The following is a 19,652-nucleotide window of genomic DNA, read 5'->3' on the forward strand; positions in this document are numbered from 1 at the left end:
CTCATAGCGTATCGGTTGTGAACAAAATTAGTCACATTTAAACAAATAAAGCATCTTTTAAAACACTGGAGCTGTCTACATTGTGCACAGGAATTATTATCTGATGTTCTAGATTGCCCTGCGTGAAAAAAAACTTCATACCACATGTTGAGAAACACCTTGTGTTGAAAAGCATTTTCAAGACAAATTAGAGAAAATTAGGAGGTTTTCCCCCCGTCTGCAAGCTCCCCAAAACATCAGCCGTTTTCGCCCTGCTTACCAGCCACAGAACATCGTGCCAAGCTCCCAGAATGCAGCATCTTTCTGGCACGTGCCAGAAAGACACAGTTGTTCCAGAAGCTTGGCGCAATGTTCCGTGGCCGGTAAGCAGTGTGAAAATGGCCTTCTTTAATATATAACTTCTATTAAAATTTTCAGCATAATTATAAAACATAACAGTTAAGAAAAGAGATGCAAAAGACTAAATGAAAATACAAGAGGCTATAAATAAAAAAGAAAAAAAACAAAGAGGAAATGGAAAGAGAAAGAAGAAAAAGAGGAAATGGAAAGAAAAAGTAAAAACAGCAGAGAGACTGGAGAAAGACAGAAAATCTAATAAGAAAGTTAAAATAAAAAGATAAGGAAAACCTAAGTAATAGGAATGTATACCAATTTTCCATTTGAAGCAACCAAAAGCTGGTACTTATTCTACAGTAACTTTAACACACACAACTATCTCTTCCTAGTCTTCAAAATCACATATCATTAATTCTTCTCGTTCTGTTTCAAGCATAAAATCAATAAGAGGTTTCCATATGATTAAATATTTATCCAAAGTCTTTTCTCTAATCAAAGATGTTAATGTAGCAAGCTCCCCAAAATATCTGTTTGTTTTGCTGGAAAATTGCAGGGGAAAAAATATTTTCCCTATTTTCTTCCCCAGACCTTGACATCTCTAGACCAGTCCACAGGCTTAAGGCTTTGGGCAGTGCCATCCTAGAATACCATTCTCCATTTCCCATGACTTACCTTTTCGGTGACCCAACGCCACAGCCAGGTCCATTGGCGTGTAACCAGAATCCGCTTCAGTGGTAAGATCAGCACCTCGAGCTGAAACCGGACCACAATAATACTCAAACTGGCTGCCATGCAAGAGTCCACTTTAACCACAACAGTTGTTATAACTCTGGATTCCAGACAGGCAGGCTTTCTTCTGCAGTCAACCAAACCAACAGAGCCTTATGACACATCTAACAGACCTGTTAAATCTACTGGCATGGGCTATCATCAGATGCAGGCATTCGCCAGAGTTGCAAGATATCCTTTGGCGAGTGCACGGGAACAGAAGGGAGGGCTTACAAACAGCAGGGTCGGAAGGCAATGGAATTCACACAGTCCAGCCAGGGTGAAACTCATCAGTGTGGGAACTGTTCCGCTGCGGACTGTTCACAAGATCAGTAAATGGCTGTAACTGCCTCTCTCTGGCTGTGCTAATTTTTTTAACACTGGTTGTCATGTATGCCAGCATACCTGCCATGATTGTATTCTGCATTTTGTACGGGTCAATGCTGTTTGCCAGAGTTATATGCTGTATTCTGTGTAGATCATCTGAGAGTGTCTTAGCTGAAAATGTTAATTGCAGAAGAGCCTCTCCGTTATCTGTTGAAAATATGTACTTTCACTTCTTCCAGCAAGTGTCCTTGAGGAGAGCTGCTAGCAGCTGACATTGTATCTCTTCCCAGAGACTGGGATATTTTTCTTTGTACTTCATGTAGTCTAAACTAATCAGTTCCCATGTAACCTCTTTGGGGTTTCGCGGCAGAATGTCAACGGACCCCGAAGGGCGGGAAGTTTCCCTATAATTAGTAATGCCTTTGTTTGAATTGTCACTTCTGCCAATTGCCACCTTTGTGTGAATATCCTGAACTGTATGTATCTCAACAAAGCTACTTCAACTGGAACACCTGCGTGTTAACTGTGGGGGGCTTGAGGGACCTAACTGCCAGGAACTGACACTGGTAGTGCAGTAGAAATCCACAATCTACATTAACTCCACGATGCATAGAATCCAGCGTGCTGCCAAATTCTAAGGTCAGTCCTCGCACCCTGCCCGCTGAGGCCAATGCTTTACAAAATTGGCTACCTGCCCAAGAAACGGGATGCCACAATGGGTGCAAAGATCCTCGCAAGCACACTAACATGACAGTGCTGGGAATGTTGACAATGAGACCTCAGCACCTTGCTTTCTGTGTGATTAGAACAGTCACATGGTCTGCTCTCGGCTGCTCTTCAGCACCACCGCTGAAGGTGGCCAGAGATGGCATTGCAACTGCTGGATCAAAAGGGATCAGGTGACATTCGGTCCCCATAACTTTGCACATTTTATCTAGCACTACAATACCATCAGTCACGGACTAAGCTCTCATACTTGACCTTCCGGGAGGATGTAAGACTTACCCAGCAAAGTCTCGACACACTTCACGTGATTGCCCCGCACAGCATACAAGAGTGGGGTCCCACCGTTCTGGGGAAGCAAGCAAAGAAGGTCAGGGGCATGAAGCCAGGTGTGCGTGGTGGGACGAGAGCTGCAGTGGGGTACTTTTGCGAAGCAAAGACCTTTTAAAAGATCACAAGTATATCAGGCGGTTCTTAATATTAAGAGGATTCTGTGTTCACTTGGGTAATAATTAATTATTAATTATGATGAAGGTAAGTTTGGTATCTCACCAGGTCTACTGCTCAGCAGAATGGACCAAATTTCTGAATACAAACATCACGAAGCTGCCATCCAGCCCAGTACTGATTAATTGGACTGGCAACGGCTCGGGGTCTCAGGAAGAAAAGGAAGATCCTTTCAGCTGGTGATGCTGGCAACAGTTCTTCTGCATGCAAGGAATGTGCCCTGCCACTGAGCTAATGGACCACAAAAAGCTGCCTTGCACAGAGTTAGACTCTTGGTCTGCTTAGCTGAGGATGGCGACCATTGACTGGCTGCGGCTCTTTATGGTCCTGGGCAGAGAAGAGTCTCCCCCAACCTCTACCCATGATCCTCTGGCTGGAGATGGGGCACCAAGCGTCCTTTGACGGTATGCTGCTTAACATCTCTCATGGATTCTACGGCCTGCACGACTCCTGGTTTATGCAGGGTTCGGGCAGACATGTTGTTTTCTGTGAGTTGTTCTCCTGGTTTTATTGACTCTATTTGATTGCTGGCTGGGTGAGCGGTTTTAATTTTGTTTTACGTTGCAAGCCACTTTTGGCAGTTTCTGGAGAGACAGCATGTAAGATTTTATTATAAATGAGTATCGTCTTTGGCTGGCAGTGCCTCTGCAGAATCCTGGGCAGAGAAAGGTCTTGCCAAGACTGGCAAGCCGAAAGCCTTTTACAGGAGATACTGGGGACTGAACCTGGGACCCAGCATCATCTCCTCCTAGTGCAAATGGCTCTCCAGATCTCGGGCAAAGAAAAGCGTTTCCCAAGACCAGCTACCCAAGAGACATTAAATGGTGATGCCAGGGACTGATGCCCAGAAGTTCTGCATGCAGAAAAGGCGCACCACCCCTGAACTCAGGGCCAGGTGCATGAAGCATAGGGTGTGTGTGGAATGCTAAGGGGCAGACTGGACACAGAAAACCCATTTGGCTTGCTGCCCCGTCTCCTTCCTGGGCGTTGGGCTTCATTTCAGGGCTGGACACAGAAGGTGTAAAAATGTTTCCTATCATCACATGAAGTCTGTCCATTCCAGCTCCTTACTTCTGAGTATTCTCTTGTGCTTTCTTAAAAATAATAATTAAGCAGCGTCAAGTCGCAACAGACTTATGGCCCTCACGGAGTTTTCAAGGCAAGAGATGAAAGAGGTGGTTTCCCATTGCTTTCCTCTGCATGCTTTCTTGTCCCTTAAATATGACATTCTCTTGCCCTTTGAAGCAAGCCTATTGTTCTGGACTCCACAGCACACCACACCCCCTTGATCGAGCTGTTGTGGCTTGCAAATTCTAAACGGCTCAACAGCCTGAAGATCAATTGGTAAGAGATACCAATTTCTCGCTTGCGTCACAACAGCTCTGTGAGGTAAGGATCTATATAACACACCCAAAAATCTAGCTGAGAGACCTGTAAGACTGCCCTGGCCCACATGTGTCCCCTCCCCCAGCCAAGATTAGCCACCCCTGCTCTTCCCACTGCACAAGACTGTCTCTGTAGCAGCTTCGCCACTTGAATTTTTACCCAGTCGTAGCTGTTGATGTCGACGTTCTTCTCCAGCAGCAAGACCACAATGTCAGTATATCCTCCAGTGCAGGCGAGCGACAGAGCGCTCTCCCGTTGGTGCGCAAGGGCATGAGGGTCCGCGCCCTGGAAGAGGATGCAGGTCAGAGATGTGCAAACAAGGCCATGCCCCACCATTGCCCAGGCGTCCCCAGCTTTCTTACCAGTTCCAGGAGGCAACGGATGATTTTGATCTCTCCGAAAGCTGAGGCCCACATCAACGGGGTGAAGCCTCGCTCATCTGGTTTGTTCACCAGGTTCTCACCTGTAAACATAAGAAATGGGTTTGCTGTAAGGAACTAGAAGTTGAAATTAGCGTTGGGTACCAAACAGGTCAAAAACAAAGCTGCGCTTTCAGAATGTGCATGTGAGCGAAAGGAAGCAAGCAACAGCTTATGCCTGCTTTCACATGGTCCTGCTGCAAGCCTCCTGTTGCCTGTGTAAGCTATCTCTTTGTCAGAGGTGATGATTTTGGAGGTTGCCACACACATTTCAGTGGGAACATTTTGTTGTCTGCTGTGGTACGCTGCCTTGAGCATTTGTAGCTGGAATGGGGAAGTAGCATGGGTGGCCATGTGTGCTGTGCCCTCAGGTGACTTATGCCTCAACAAAGAGGGAAATGTTTCACAGCGGCCAGACCTCTGGTGGCAGTTCTCACAAGCTGTAAAATACTGGAATACAATAGCAGCAAGTATTTCAGCTGGTATAGGATCTATGACAGCTCGCTCAACAGAACAGTTATCATTAAATTTTGTTGTATGTATTCCATCTTCTCTCCAAGAGCTCATTCTACATGCTTGTTTTGTCTATGCCAGACAGGGGAACAAAAATTCTCTCCCAAGTTTAAAAAAAGAGTGGTTAGAGAAATTAAAAGATCTGTTTTGCATGACTGACAGCTTAGTTAAAAGGAAATCTTTTTAAAAATGGCCTTTGTAGACAAATGATGAATCAGATGGATAACTGAATTTAGTTTATATGAAAAACTCAAAAGAGGTGACTAAGTTAATTATTTACATTCGGCTTGTTTAAATTGAGAGTTAAATATTGTATTTATAGCATGCTTATCTTACTGAACTGTCACTGAATTCTCTGTTGAATGTGTTTTCTGATTGTACAATAAAAATAATAAAACTGAGAACAACATTTAGGGATCTCTTGGCTCCTCTTTCTCCCCATACAGTCCCTTCCACTATGAGTCCCCCTGTCCCCTAACTACAGCTGCAATCCTATGCACAATTACATGGGAGCAAACTCTGCTGCATGTTCCATTGAAAGCACAATTAACATTTTTATTGCTTTATTTTCAGTTAGACACCATTTGCTATACACTGGGGGTCTTCCAAGCTCTGGTCTCTGCATCAAAATACAGGGGAGATTTTCTTGTGTCACTAACTTAGTTTTAGGAACAAGTTGGGCAAGTGTTTACATTCCAGGACAATATTTGATTTCCTGATTTGTTTCATTTCTCACCTTTCCGTAGATTTTCTTTCAGCAGGGCAAGTTCGCCCTGAGCTGCTAGCTGGTAAATGGACAGCGCTGCGGGGATTGGAAGAAAGAATAGCATTGAACCTTCCGCTGTGGTTTCACACTTCAAAAGCTCCTTTTATGTTATAAAAAAACAAGCCAAGGTATTTAAGTCTCTTGTTTTGCATAATTTGTTTGGCTAAATGTACAAAGTTTATTCGGCTAGTCTTAGGTGAACTTAGTCACCCCCTAAACCCCACCCACACCTCGCCATTCAGTTTCTGAGATTTCAGTGGGCCGTAGGTATCTTTGTGATCATAAGAATATCAGAAGAGCCTGGCTAGATCAGACCATTGGGTCATCTGTTCCAGCATCCTGCCTCATACACGGCCAACAGGTTACTCTGGAGGGCCAGCAACAGGGCATAGAGACTGAGGCCTTCCCCTGATGTTGCCTCCTGGCACTGGGATTCAAAGGTTGACTGCCTCTGAATGTGGAGGTTTTATTTCAGTCACCATGGATAGTAGCTACTGATAGACCTATCCTCCACGACTCTTTCTAATCCCCTTTTAAAACCGTCAACGCATGTGGCCATCTTTACATCCCCTGGCGGCAAATTTACCCACTCGTTGAGTAAAAAAGGATTTCCTTTTGTCCATTCAGAATCTACTGCCCATCAGCGTCGTTGGATGCCCTCGAGTTCTATTATTACGGCAGAGGGAGAAAAAGGTCTCTCTGTCCACTCTCTCGAGCCCGTGCATAACTTTATAAACTTCTCTCATGTTCCCCCTCCCCTTAGTTTTCTCTTTTCAAGATAGAAATGTCCCAGAATCTTCAACCTCTCCTTATAGGAAAGGTGCTGCAACCCCTTAGTTGGTCTCTTCTGTACTTTTCCCAGATCTGCAATGTCCTTTTTGAGATACAGCAACCAGAACTGTAAAACTGAGGGCTAGAAGCATGATTCTTTCCCCACTCAAAAAATGCAGACACTCAGGGCTTTTTTTCTGGGAAAAAGAGGTGGTGGAACTCAGTGGCGCAGAGACAATCTGAACTCCCCTCTGTCTGGAGATCAGGGGGCGGGGCCACCGGCCATGTGACCATTTTCAAGAGGTGCTGGAACTCCGTTCCACCGCGTTCCTGCTGAAAAAAAGCCCTGCAGACATTGAATTACTGCATCTTGAACATTCTGTGGAACCACATCAGGGATGTGGAGGGAGAGAGAGAGATGTACTAACTTTTCAAAAAGTTAAGACAGCTTAATCTGCTTCAGAGCCTCAGTTTAGCAAGGGACTGCTTGAACAACTGACCCTGGAGTGGTGTGTGTGTGTTTATTCCTAAACCTGATGATGTATTTAATCTGCTTTTGATCTATATTGCCTTTGTAATCAATCCTATTAGTTGCATTGTCTGCTTCTATTTAGGGACGGTTGTATTAACAGACTTTCTGTTTCAGTGTTGCTTTTAGGAGAGTGTTTTTATGCTGTTGAGGGTTTACTGGGGCCTTTTGAGTTTGCATGATTTTTGTATTCTAATAACGAAAATCTCTCTGTTTTTAAAGCTGTTGAGTGCTGTGATTTTTAGTAGCAGACAGGGGGGAGCTGGAGCTTAACTTTATCATTTGCCCGAGAGACCTCTGTTCTAGTCAATCCCTCAGAAGCTGCCTACTAATGGCAAATCTCCCTGGACTGTAATGGATTCTGGGGAAAACAACAGAGAAGTCTTCTGAATTTCAAATGAGTCACATACACAGCAAGTTATTAAAATGCTTTTGGGTCATGCCTCCCTCCCTCTATGGCCCCATTCTGTCTGTCCGTCTGTCTGACACAAACACAACCTTTGCTTTCATTTCACAAAGCGGATGCTGTGCACGCAAAGGGATCAGGAGAAGATACTCACTGTCCAGGGTAGCCGGCAAGGCAGAAACCTCGTTGCCCCGTTGGCGGTTTGTCAAAGTGGTCGAATGTTTCAGGATCCCTCCATCTGCATTTTTAGGCGAAACAAACAAACAAACCTTGTTTAACAGCCCCTTCCAAAAATCAGTCTGTCTTCACGACAATACTCCAACCTACCCTAAATGCTGGCAATCTGTTTTTTTTTGTTCTTTCACACTACTAGAATCAGATGTGAGAAGAAATCCTTGCAGGATGAGACCAAAAGTCCGTCCAGTTCTGAGAGCCAGTTTGGTGTAGTGGTTAAGAGAGGCAGGACTCTAATCTGGAGAACCGGGTTTGCTTCCCCCCTCCTATGCTTGAAGCCAGCTGGGTGACTTTGGGTCCGTCACAGCTCTCTCAGAGCTCTCTCAGCCTCATCCACCTCACAGGGTGATTGTCATGAAGACAATAACAACACACTTTTTAAAGTGCTCTGAGTGGGCATTAAGCTGTCCTGAAGGGTGGTGTATGTGTATGTGTGTGTGTGTGTGTGTGTGTGTGTGTGTGTGTATCAAATGTTATTATGTTATTTATTTATTTACTGCATTTACACCCTGACTTTCTCCCCAGTGGGGACCCAAAGCTGCTTACATCACTCTCCTCTCCTCCATTTTCTCCTCACAACAACCCTGTGAGGTAGGTTAGGCTGAGGGCACGTGACTGGCCCAAGGTCACCCAGCAAACTTCCATGGCAGAGTGGGGATTTGAACTGGGGTTCACAGATCCTAGTCAAACACTCTGACCACTACCCTATACTGCCAGTCACAGAATGCTGCTTCTCATACAGGCAAACCAGATTCTCTGAAATGCCTATAAGCAACATACAGAGGCCAAAACCTCCTTGCTGATTTTGGCCTCCAACAACTGGTGTTCAGAGGTATGCTACCTCTAAACATGGAGGTTCGATCTATCCCAAAGGGGGTATCAGTCAATGATCCTTGTTTTGATTCTTTTAACCAGTGCCGCAACATTCATGCAGAGCTCCAAAAATATTGTGGTGATTTGTGACAGAATAAGCAAACTAAATACATCAGTTTATTTTATTTTGTGCAATCTCCTTAGAGGGAGGGTTCATGGTCAATCAATTTATTCTGGTCTTGATGATCACGAGAAGAGTGAATAAGCGGACAATTATGGTCTTTCGGGGTTTTTTAAAGAAATTAAGTAAGATAAGATATAATGAAGATCTTTACTAATAATAAGAAAAGAACAACTTTAGTATAAAAATAAGCTATTATTAATAATGGGGGGTTGGAGTGCTGTTGGAAGTCATTATTGAAAAGGGGGGGAGGGGAGGGGGTGGGGAAATATACACAGGGGAATTGAAATGGAACGTATTTGTATTTGAAATTGAATATATATTGACCCATCCAATAAAAATGTATTAATGAGAGAAGAGTGAATAAGCTATTCAGAGTGCACGCGTACGCACACCTTGAGGAAATATTATCAATGCGATCTCAGATTCCTCTTGCCATCTTCTATGTCTTTGAAACAATATGGGCTAGAAACCCAAGTGTTTAAAAGCAGAGATACTGAAGAAGCCAAGCCCTGAGCCCCAGTGGAATCACAGCCTATGTGTGGCCCTGCTAACAGAGGCCAACATTCAGAGATTTAAATAAGCAGCACGTCTGCTGGAAAAACAGGTGCAGGTTAAAGGAAGACCTCAAACAATCCCACTTTGCTTCTTGGCAATTTCAGTCCCCTCCCCTTGCTAACTTACCATTCAAAGCTGGCTGGTCCTTACCTGGATGCAAATCATTTCCGTCCTCCGTGTAGGGACACAACTGCAGGATTATCAGGGTGTTGGCATCGTCCCCATCACTCGCAGGCACCTCCAGGTCTCTCGCCAAAGTGGTCTGAGTCAATTCAGTGACGTGAGCTCCTTGGGAACTCTCAAAGCCCCCAGCTGAGAGACTGGGAGCTGCCCCATGTTCTCCCATGGGTGATTCTCTCCTTAAGTGGGTCCACAACTCCCCAAGTGCCTTTAAAGACAACAGCATAATATTCTCCTGTGTCAAATATTTATTAATTGGATTGTTGCCATAAATAGGTTTCCATTACAGTACACATCATTTACAATATCATTAAAAGATGGCCAAAGTGACTATAGCCCGGTTTTTTAAAAAGTGCCGGTAGGTGTCAGTTGTTCTGGCTGGCCTGACAACATTTGGCATTGGTGGTATACATAAAGGCAGCCATCTGGAACAACCACGTTGACATTAAAATAAGAAAACAGGGCATCATTTCATGCTTTACCTACTGAATAATTAAACATGCTTTGGAGATTGGGAAGGGGGCAAGATAGTGGCTTACTCCAAGGCTTGGTGAGGGCAGCAGGCGAGGCAGAGGTTGATGTTTCTGGCTTCTTATTGGCAAGTAAATTCTGCAAAGGCACACTGTTGGTAGGAAATCGCATACAGTTTTTGTACAACACCTTCGCATCAAGAGTAGTCTGCCTTAGTAGCAGGAACACATGACAGAGCCCACCCAGCTCCTGTGAAAAGTACATTCTGAAGGGATCATTCCCCAGTGCTAGGGCTGCCAACTTCCAGGAGGCACCTGGAGATCTAGCATTACAACTGATCTCCAGATGGCAAAGATCCGTTAACCTGGAGCAAATGGCTGCTTTACAGGGAGGACATAATGCCGTGCTGCTGAGGTCTCACCCTCCCTGGCTCCAACCCCCCCCCCCCCCAAATTTCCCAACCAGGAGCTGGCAACCCTATTTCCCACCTAACCAACTCTTGCAACTGATTGTACTTTGTTAACTCTAATTTCTGCAGTGAAACTGGCCCATCTCTCATGAATACTGGTGCAAAGGCCCTGGAGAGTGGACTTTACTTAATGGGGGTTTTACTCACCGCAGCTCTTCCTCCTTGCTTCTCTCCACTTCCTTTGGTGCAAAACTGAAAGTAACTTTCTCTTCCCACAATGCACCTGACCTTTGGAGGGAGCGCCGCCTGCTGCCTGGCCCTTTAAGAGCTGCAAGGGGTTGTGGGGTTATGAATGGGAGAGCTTGAGCTACCTGGGAATTGCCCCGCCGCACCCTCCAGCTCCACCTATCCGCTGCCCCCACCGGGAGACAGCGCCGTCCTTTAAAGGGACGGTCTTAAAGGGACAGTCTTTGGTGGTTCAGAGGTTGCCACAAGATGTCTTTAAGATGCCAAGAGAGATTTCTTCCTGCGTGGACCTATGCTAAGTTACAAACAAACAAAAAAGTCATCTGTAAAAAGCATTTAAAATCCACAGCATCTTTATCAGACAGGCAGAAATCCGTCAGATGCAGCTCTCCCCAGTTTATACCACTGTCCTGAAAGAAGCGAAATATTTCCCTGCCTATGCTTTGTTGGTAGCTCGGCTACCAAAAAAAAAAAAACCCACGACAGAGTTTCTAGTTCTAAGATTTTCTAGGTTATTAAAATACTCCCAGAATAGTGCCAGTGGAGGGGACTTCTGGGTAAATTAATTCATTTCATTTATTAATTTTTTTTGCTCGCCCTCCCCGCAAGCGGGCTCAGGGCGGGTCACAATTATTATCATAATACAATAAGTTAAAACAACAATACACACACACACGCAAATAATAATTTAAATACGAAGTTGAAATCACATATTTAAAACGCAGCTTAGCGCTGGAAATAGTGCCATACAGTGGAAGTCAACGGTATTGTATTGTAAATGGTATCGTATCGTATTTTGGTTGCTTATTTTTAAAAGGTCTTTTTCCACGTCTTGATTTAGCAGTTTTACATAAAACAAACACTGGAATGCTACGGTTTTAAAACAACAGCATCAAATAACAAGTTCAGTTGCGTACTATTGCCTGCTCTCTAAACTCCCCTAAGACATAGATACAGCTCTCCCCCACGACTTATATTTCCACATAAGGGGGAAAAAGTTACGTCCATTTAGTAGATCGGCGTGATAACTGCAAGAAAACGCACTCTGCACGTGCCCAGAGGCACTGGGGTTGTTCCCAGCACTCAGCCCAGCACTGTGAAAAATGGAGGGCTTGGACACCCGCCAATCCTTGCCCTTAAGCCCTGGCAAGGAGGAACAGAACGAGACGGTGGAGCCTGCACGGTGGGGAATTTCGCACAGCCCGCGATCACAGATTTGATTGGGAAGGGGAAAGTGGGGTAATAGAACCGAAAGAACCTTTGTTGCCGGTCTCTGTTTTCCAGCCGGTTCTTTAGTGGAGGTGCGCGTGAGCCCCGGAAAGTGCCGCGCAGTTGGATTTCCGGCCCGGTTTCTCCACCCCGTAGGTCTCAATCCAATTCAAGAACGTTGGGGACCATGGAGGAGCCTGAAATGCAGCTGAAAGTGAAGAAAGGTAACGGCAGCCGTGACGAGACGGTTACTTCCGGGTTGTGTCACGCTGAATGGCTTCCGGGCGAGAATGGTTCAGGGGGGTTATAATTGGGGGAACGGATTTGATATATTCACATAGTTTCAGATGTACCCCTGAAGAATTTACCAAAAAAAGATCTTAACTTCCCCGCCCCTTAGTGCTGGAAATATTGCCATACACCATAAAATGGGAGAGTCTCTCCGAACTTGTGCAAAGAGTATTTCCAGAGAGAGCAGAATTTATTACCTTCATGTTGCCAGGTCCAAGTTAGGAAATTCCTGGAGATTTTAGGAGTGGAGCCTGAAGAGGGCTGGATTTGTGGAGGAGAGGAGCCTTAGAATGGTATAATGCCATAGAGTTCTCCTCCTAATCAGCCATTTTCTCCAGGGAAACTGGTATCTGTCACCTGGAGATCAGTTGTAATTCCAGGAGATCTCCAGCCACCACCTGGAGGCTGGTAACGCAACGCCCCATCCCTTCTCACTTCAAAATGCTATTGGGTTGCCAGTCTCTAGGTGGTGGCTGGAGATCTTGTGAGCCGCAACTGCTCTCCAAAGATCACTTACCCTGGAGAAAATGGCTGATTTGGAGGGGGGACTCTATGGCATTATACCCCACTAAAGCCCCTCCCTTCCTCAAGCCCCACCTTTCTTAGGCTCCACCTCCAAATCTCCAGGAATTTCCGAACCTCGAGTTGGCAATTGTATGGCACACAGCACTCCCAGTTAGCAATGAGCACAGTGTTGGGGGTGTATCAGAAATGGTAGCTTACTTCACTGGCACCCTTTGAGAGCGTGGTGCTAGCTAGGATTGAGCTTTTGATATGAGGGCTCAAGTCCTTGCTCAGCCATAAAGTTCTCTCTGTGTCTTTGTTCTGATTACCTTCTCTCAACTATACCTTCCTTACATTGCCAAAGGAAGGGAGAAGTTTGACCTCATGTAATAGATTTTAGAAATGGTTGCAATACATGGCTAAATCTGGTTTAAAGTCCACATGGTCTGCTGGAGAGTAATCCTTTTGTCTGTTTGAAAGGGAGGGAGGGCTGTTTCTTGGGCAAAGGTATGTCCCCCTTCCCCTGCCCCCAGCTATGGTATATGTCTTGTAACTTTTGAATAGATGATGTTTATTTAAAATACTTACTGGTTTTAACTGACAGCGGATTGCAGCAACTAGATTAAAACACGTCGCAAAAGACATTAAAATGAATACAAATTCTAGTTAAACAAGTGAAAACAACATCATTGGTTTTAAAGGATACAGCAGTACATCTATCTTATTCTTTCAAGGAGCTCACATGCAGCTCTCCTTTTTTTGTCCTCACAACAACCCTGGGAGGTAGGTCAGACAGACAGACAGACAGTGACTGGTTGCAAGACCCACCTACCCCAGCACACTTTATGGCAGAATGGAGATTTGTTTATTATGTACTTCCTTTATATTATACTTTTCTCACTAGTTATCAGATAGAGATTGTAAACTTTTAAAACCCAGAAATTACCATTAAATGGTGTAAACCAGCCTGAGCACATTTATATCACCCAGTGGAAATAAACGAATACTCAGTAAACTAATACTAAAAAAATATTCCTGAAGCCAGGAGGAAGCTGCAGAAGCCACGCTGAGCTCTCATGGTGGTGGTGATAGGGAGAGGTCTCGATAAAAGTATAATTTATTAGATATAGTAATGGTGGGAAATAGTTACCTAGCAGGCAGAAATGTTGCAGGTGAAACCTTTGTTGGTGTGGACCTAAAGGGAAGCCTTGTTCCTTGTTTATAGTGACAGACAAGTTTACAGAGAGCATGTACGTCTTGGCCAATGAACCTTCCGTCGCCTTGTATCGGCTTCAAGAGCACGTCAGACGGTCCCTCCCGGAACTGGCCCAGCATAAGGCAAGTTCTGTTCTGAATCTAAAAGTCAAGGCTGGAAGAATTGAGATGCAGTTCTTGCACAAAACTGATGAAATGGGCAACCAGGTGGCAGGATGAAGAATCGCATGAGAGAATCATTCCCTGCAGCTAGAAAAGGAGCATACCAGGCTAGGGCCTTCCTTCTGAAACCTAAAGTACACCTGGGATTCTGATAGCAGTAAACCTTGCTGTGAGACCTGAAGTACTGCAGGGGGATGGGAGAATCCTTATTTTCAAATGCAGAAGGGCATAGAATTTGAGAGAGGTGTTTCAGGTTTCAGGCTCACTTGCTTTAACAATCTATGAGAGCGTTAAAATCTGGCCTAGTGGAATGAGAGTTAGCCTTGAGGAGGCTGAGCAATCTGGGTTTGAGTTCCATCTCTGCCTTGGACTTGACCTTGGGCATGTCATGTTCTCTTTCTCCCTCTCCCTGATGCTTGATTTCCGATTTATGAAATGGCAAAAGTTGCCAGAGCTGTGTATATGCTGTGATCTCATAGAAGTTCAGCTTTCATTTCAAACAAGCAATATTCTAGCCCTGTGAGGATAGTCTTGAAATCTGCCCACAGTGCTTGCAGGAATAGACTTATGAATCATATTCCCAGTGCTTGGGACAGGAATTCTGTATTTTCTGAACATCCTAGTCCCTTTCCATTATTTGTGAAACTGAGATAGGTGATGCAAAATAGTAAACATTTTGGTAACTAAAATAAGTTGTGCATATGCTGGATTAATTTAATTTATACAAGTTATAAAACTGAGTTTTTCTTGGTGAAAAACCTGATTGCCTGGTGGCAAGATATTATAATAAACATAAAACGCGTTTTTCTCATGGTATGTGCACAGCTCTGCAAATAGTGACTTACTTTAAGAAGATGTCGTTAATTGTGATTTTCTTTGGTTGGATAAACTAAAATGAATGCCATAAAATGGTGCGCATTTAAAAGCTCTTTATCAGTGGTAGCTCACTCTTTGAATCTTGCGGGCTAAGGGACCCACTTCTGTGCTTGGATTTGGGGCTCAACATGGCATGTGTTGTTCGATAGGGGAAGCATTCTTGTGGCTCGTGTTAGATGTTCTCCGGTGGTGAAAACCATGAAACTGTGCTGCAAATAATGTGAAGGGAGATGCTATCTGAGTCCTTAGTCCCTTGGTTAATTTAGCGTTGTGTATTAATTACAGCGTGCTGTGTGAGAAGGGTGGCTTGAAGGTTGGTGAACGGGCAAGGTCATCCCAAGATCTTGAGCATTTTGGATCTTCATAAAAGATTTATTCCTAATCCCTAACGTCTTTATCTATCTGAGCGCATCACATCTCCTTGTTAAGCTGCAGGGAAACAAGGGAAAGAGGGGGCCATACTCTGGAAAACAGCCCCTCCCTAGTTTGTTTTTTACATTGTCCTTCAAGGAACGTGGCCTACCTTGTGATTTAGCTGCTATGGCAATATGCTGTTAATTCCATTGTTTTTAGTATTAAACAGCAGCAGGAAAAGGCAACTGGAGACTTTTAGGATAAGACTCAGGGCTTTTTTTCAGCTGGAACGCGGTGGAACGGAGTTCTGGCACCTCTTGAAAATGGTCACATGGCCGGTGGCCCCGCCCCCTGATCTCCAGACAGAGGGGAGTTTAGATCGCCCTCCGCGCCACTTGGCGCGGAGGGCGATCTAAACTCCCCTCTGTCTGGAGATCAGGGGGCGGGGCCACCGGCCATGTGACCATTTTCGCCGAGGGCGATTTAAACTTTAAAAAACTCCCCCCTTGTTCCAGCTGACCCAAAGTGACGTCATTGTGCAGTCCTGAGTTCCACCACTGAGATCCACCACCTCTTTTCCCAGAAAAAAAGCCCTGGTAAGACTTGTAATGTTACCAGGGAGGAGAGGGGATAGAGAGAGTTTCTTAATAAGCTGAGAACGTTGTTTATTTCAGTATTATTCACTGTATTTTTAGAACTTTTTCAGAATTTCGGTATTGTTCATTTGATATCCAAAAAAGGGCCTTTATTGGGTGCCCTTTTTCAGCCAAAAGACGTACCCATCATTCAACTGGCTGCGTCCCTCACATAAGCTTCTGTTGTGTCCATGCAGTCAGTGGATGGCATGGGCGAGTCTCTGCTGAGAGCAACTTGCTTTGGAAGGATGCAGTGGGAATGAACCAAAACGAATGTTGCGGAAGTCAAGGAGGGCCGCCCCTTGAATCTCAATTGTGACTGGAGAAGTTCAGGACTAAGAGCGAGCCCCTTCTCCAGTTTTAATTCTGGAAAAGGTGTGAGGGTCACAGACAAAGGTTCCTCGACATAGGAGAGTGGAAGGAGAACCAAGGCCGGAGAGGGTTTGAGAGGTAAAGGCGGAGCACTATGCTGTTGGATCCAGCAGCAGGCATAAAGGTGGTGCAGAGAGGGCATCAGAGAAATGAGAAAGGGATCCTTTTGGAAGGGGTAGGCCTAGGAAAACTGATCAGCTCCCCAATGAGCCATATCTACCTGCCATCTGTCTTTCAGGCGGACATGCAGAGCTGGGAGGAGCAGAGCCAAGGAGCCATCTATACCGTGGAGTATGCCTGCAGGTACTGTGGGAAATCCCCTTCCAGACCACAGCCCTCCACCATCACCACTTGCTTCCAGGACTTGAGTGCCTGAGTGGGTGGAAGTCTCAGGAGGGACTGATCTGTTCCCTGTGCTAGTCATGGGGAAGGAATTGGGTACCTGAGCCACCCTCTCTCTCCCAGGCTCCTGGAAATTCCATGCAGATGTGGCTAATATTGCCCATGCCATGTTCAAGCTTATTTCTCTGCAGCCATGAGGACTAGCAACTTCGCTGCTTTCTTAACTCTAAAGATGAGCTAAATGGTCAGGACATTTCCTCTATACCCAAATCTGCCCCAACAGTTTATTAGGGGCATGAGTAGGCCTGTCCTCCCTACACTTCAACTTATTGATGAACCCTCCATATTCTTTAGCTCCTAGAAGAAAGTTAGCATATTCAAGTCTCATCAAGCTGGAGCGAGGGTGTCAAAAAGACTTTAAAGCATTTGGAGGCCTCCTTTCTGCCTCAGATTGGCAGGCCCAAGGTGGCTGACCAATCTACAAAATGCAATTATGAAAATATTGAAAATATCATGAAAATAGCAATGGCATACCTGGAGGGCTCTCCCTTCTTTGCTGGTAGACCTGTTTCACTTTTGTGCCAATAGGCAAGCATTTACACATGTATCAATATGCTTCATTTGACGGGTGAGGTGGGAGGGAGACTGCAAAACTTAGTTGTATAGCACGGGACCCCAATAAGGAACCTGCCAAGTGTTTTTAGAATGTGGGCAGGGCCAGGTATAGCTTTTTGAGTTTCTGATGTTTATGAATATAATGCTGATAGTGGCTTTATGTAACACTAGCACCAGAGTCCGTTGTGTGAAACAATACAACAGGCTCTAGTTGTGGGGCCTTGGGAGGGCTGTGCTCACCAAGGTCACTCTGCTGAGTTGGTGGGCTGCCCTGCCCCACCGGGCTATGCTGCACCCAGGCTGGGCCAGCTGCCACGCCTTCTCGCTGCCTCCACGGCCCTCAGAAGCTTGGCGCGGGCACACCTGCAGGCCCCTCACTGCGCCTGCACCAGGATAAAAGGCGAGTCGTCACCAGTATGGCTCACCTTTTATATCGTAGGATACATTACCTGTGCAAATAGCATAGTTATAGTCTAAAAACTCAGTAGGGCTTTGTTCTGACTAAACTTGATAGGTCAGCATGGCTAAAATGTGTATAATGCGCCTATCAAGAGCTTCCATTGAAGTCATCATATCTTTCCAATTTGAATATATTTCTGTAATAGATGGAAATTGATAGTATCACTTCATTGGATTGTGTTCACTTTTCAAAAAGGAACCTAAATAATTTGCCCAGAATTTCTCTCCGACTGTAGACATCAGGCGTGCAGTGAGCGCTCTAAAGGCCTTCAGCGTCGTCATAGTTACAAGAAATAGTATAGGCCGAAAATGGTTACAAGAAATATTGTAGGATCAGAAGGGTCCGTGTAAAGGGATAACCAGGAAAAGCAGCAGGGTTTTTTCCCCTTTCCTTTTGGTGGAAATGTGTTGGCTGCCCTCAAAATGAAGACAGATTCTGTCAGATGAGGGTTTCTTAACTAGCTCAGTTTGTATAGTTACTTTGTGTGTACACAATAAAATATTTTTAAACGATGTTACTTTTTAAAAGCATCCTGTTAAAACAGAGCTTCTGTCTGAAATGCTGAAGAACTCCTATGAGAATTATGAATAACCTTTCTCCTTGACTTTTTGTGGTTGGCTACACCTCCCACGGCAGCCATTTGTAGTTAGCTCCGCCTCCTGTGGCAGCCATATTGTGGTTGTGCCCACCATCTTCTGTCAGAATTCCAAATATACCCACAAAAAGTTTGGGGACCCGTCATAAAGAAACTCCTTGAGGTTTCAAATTAGTATGCTAGATTTTTTTTAAAAGCCTGGTTCTACTCTTGTGTAAGGTAGCTTTGCATGCATAAAAGTAGCAGCGTGAAGTTTTGGTTTCTGTGCTGGGGGGAAAAACCAGCAGCTAGACCAATTTTAAAAGTAGACACAAAAAGTGGACTTCTGCACGAGCTAATGAGAAAGTCTGTGGTTGGGAGGTGGGGGTTTGGGGACCTCTGTGGAAGGGTTGGGGGGGGGGGGATGCTGCAGTACACTCCTTCATCTCTGGCCTGTGTTTTCTCCTCCAGTGCCATCAAGAACATGAAGGACAGTTGTGTTTATTTCAAGAGCATCGATGGGTTACTCCGGAATGCCATTGCAGTGAAAGAGCAGCTGAATTCCACCCGCAGGTAGCTGTAGAAAGCTGGCCACGGGGAAACCGCTTGAGCCCGCCCCCCGCCCCATGTACAGGAGCCCCAGTTTTACATATGCCCAAAAGAAGCAGCCCCGACACCGCTACACTCATCCTCCGCATTTTTTTCTTGTTTTAGTAAATTGTTATTAAACATTTTGAAGAACTGATATCAGAAGACCATTTATACCAGGATGACTCAGTCCACTTTGTTCTGGGCTAGGATTCTTAGGGGTGCGTTCTTTTTCTTTCTCTTTTTTCAGTCTACTTATTTTTAAAATGTTTGGTGCAGAGGAGGGAAGTGAGGGAGGAGCCCAATCCATGTGTTCTTGTCCATGGCATGGGCCAAATATCCCAGCTGGGCATTCTCTCTCTTCTTGGGTCAAATCGAAGTGTTGGATGGGTCTGGGGGTGAGGGGCAGCCTCAGGCAGCAGGGAGGCACATGTGCAAAACGCTCCGCTGCTCTTTCCTTCTTGGCGCATTGCTCAAAAGAAGAGGCACCTGGTTTCTGGCTTTGTATTTTGGTGCTGTGAGCTGTTTATTCTGCCCGGTTTCACCACCAGCACTACGAGTTCACCGATTCCTGATGTGCCACTTAAATGCTGGGGAGGGGGGATGTCAACAAGAACGTAGTTGATTTAATTGGTAGGGTTGACCGGAAAATGGTGCAAAAATAACAGGTGAAGTTTGCACAGGGGAGAAATGCTGCCACAGGGGGATTTTCTAATCAAAACAGCATGGGTGAGAAACAGGAAGTATGCACGTGGGAATGTTTGGCTCATAAATTGCCAGGAACAGCCACCATCTAAGGCCCAGAATGCTGCCGAATCCGTTTTGTTTTTGTGTTTCCTTTGCACAATCACAATGGAATCTTTTGTTTTGCAACCTGCCTTCTGCCAATTTTTTCCTGTTAAGCATTTCTAG

General features: G+C 45.1%; 2 protein-coding genes across 6 annotated transcripts in view; one reads left to right on the forward strand and one right to left on the reverse strand.

Moving 5' to 3' along the window:
- Positions 1-12,461, reverse strand: part of RFXANK (regulatory factor X associated ankyrin containing protein) — a 15,236-nt gene extending 2,775 nt beyond the window's left edge. The window contains exons 1-9 of one of the 5 annotated variants that reach the window (XM_054979748.1): positions 12,241-12,459; positions 9,957-10,039; positions 9,388-9,625; positions 7,606-7,689; positions 5,716-5,781; positions 4,410-4,510; positions 4,207-4,332; positions 2,437-2,503; positions 1,009-1,089 (exon numbers count right to left, since the gene is read on the reverse strand). In XM_054979748.1, coding sequence (XP_054835723.1) covers positions 1,009-1,089; positions 2,437-2,503; positions 4,207-4,332; positions 4,410-4,510; positions 5,716-5,781; positions 7,606-7,689; positions 9,388-9,583 — 721 coding nt within the window. In that variant the 5' untranslated portion in view covers positions 9,584-9,625; positions 9,957-10,039; positions 12,241-12,459. Of the gene's footprint in view, positions 1-1,008; positions 1,090-2,436; positions 2,504-4,206; positions 4,333-4,409; positions 4,511-5,715; positions 5,782-7,605; positions 7,690-9,387; positions 9,626-9,956; positions 10,040-10,504; positions 10,839-11,801; positions 11,884-12,240 lie in introns of those variants that run through there. The other 4 variants (XM_054979747.1, XM_054979749.1, XM_054979746.1 and 1 more) reach the window with 4 other exon arrangements.
- On the forward strand, positions 11,862-19,028 carry BORCS8 (BLOC-1 related complex subunit 8). The gene is made up of 4 exons (XM_054979764.1): positions 11,862-11,976; positions 13,773-13,885; positions 16,400-16,464; positions 18,624-19,028. Exons 1-4 carry the CDS (start codon positions 11,940-11,942, stop codon positions 18,727-18,729), a joined length of 321 nt encoding a protein of 106 aa, XP_054835739.1. The 5' UTR covers positions 11,862-11,939; the 3' UTR covers positions 18,730-19,028.
- Positions 19,029-19,652: the final 624 nt, after the last annotated feature.

The sequence above is a fragment of the Eublepharis macularius genome, chromosome 5 (assembly GCF_028583425.1).
Source record: "Eublepharis macularius isolate TG4126 chromosome 5, MPM_Emac_v1.0, whole genome shotgun sequence".
Taxonomy (NCBI): Eukaryota; Metazoa; Chordata; class Lepidosauria; order Squamata; family Eublepharidae; genus Eublepharis; species Eublepharis macularius.

Bases quoted from the DNA above. Each gene is read 5' to 3' on its own strand.
- BORCS8 (XM_054979764.1), top strand. From the start codon at position 11,940: ATGGAGGAGCCTGAAATGCAGCTGAAAGTGAAGAAAG. The intron at 13,886-16,399 runs GCAAGTTCTGTT...TCTGTCTTTCAG, and splicing joins CGGAACTGGCCCAGCATAAG to GCGGACATGCAGAGCTGGGA. The intron at 16,465-18,623 runs GTACTGTGGGAA...TTTCTCCTCCAG, and splicing joins ACCGTGGAGTATGCCTGCAG to TGCCATCAAGAACATGAAGG.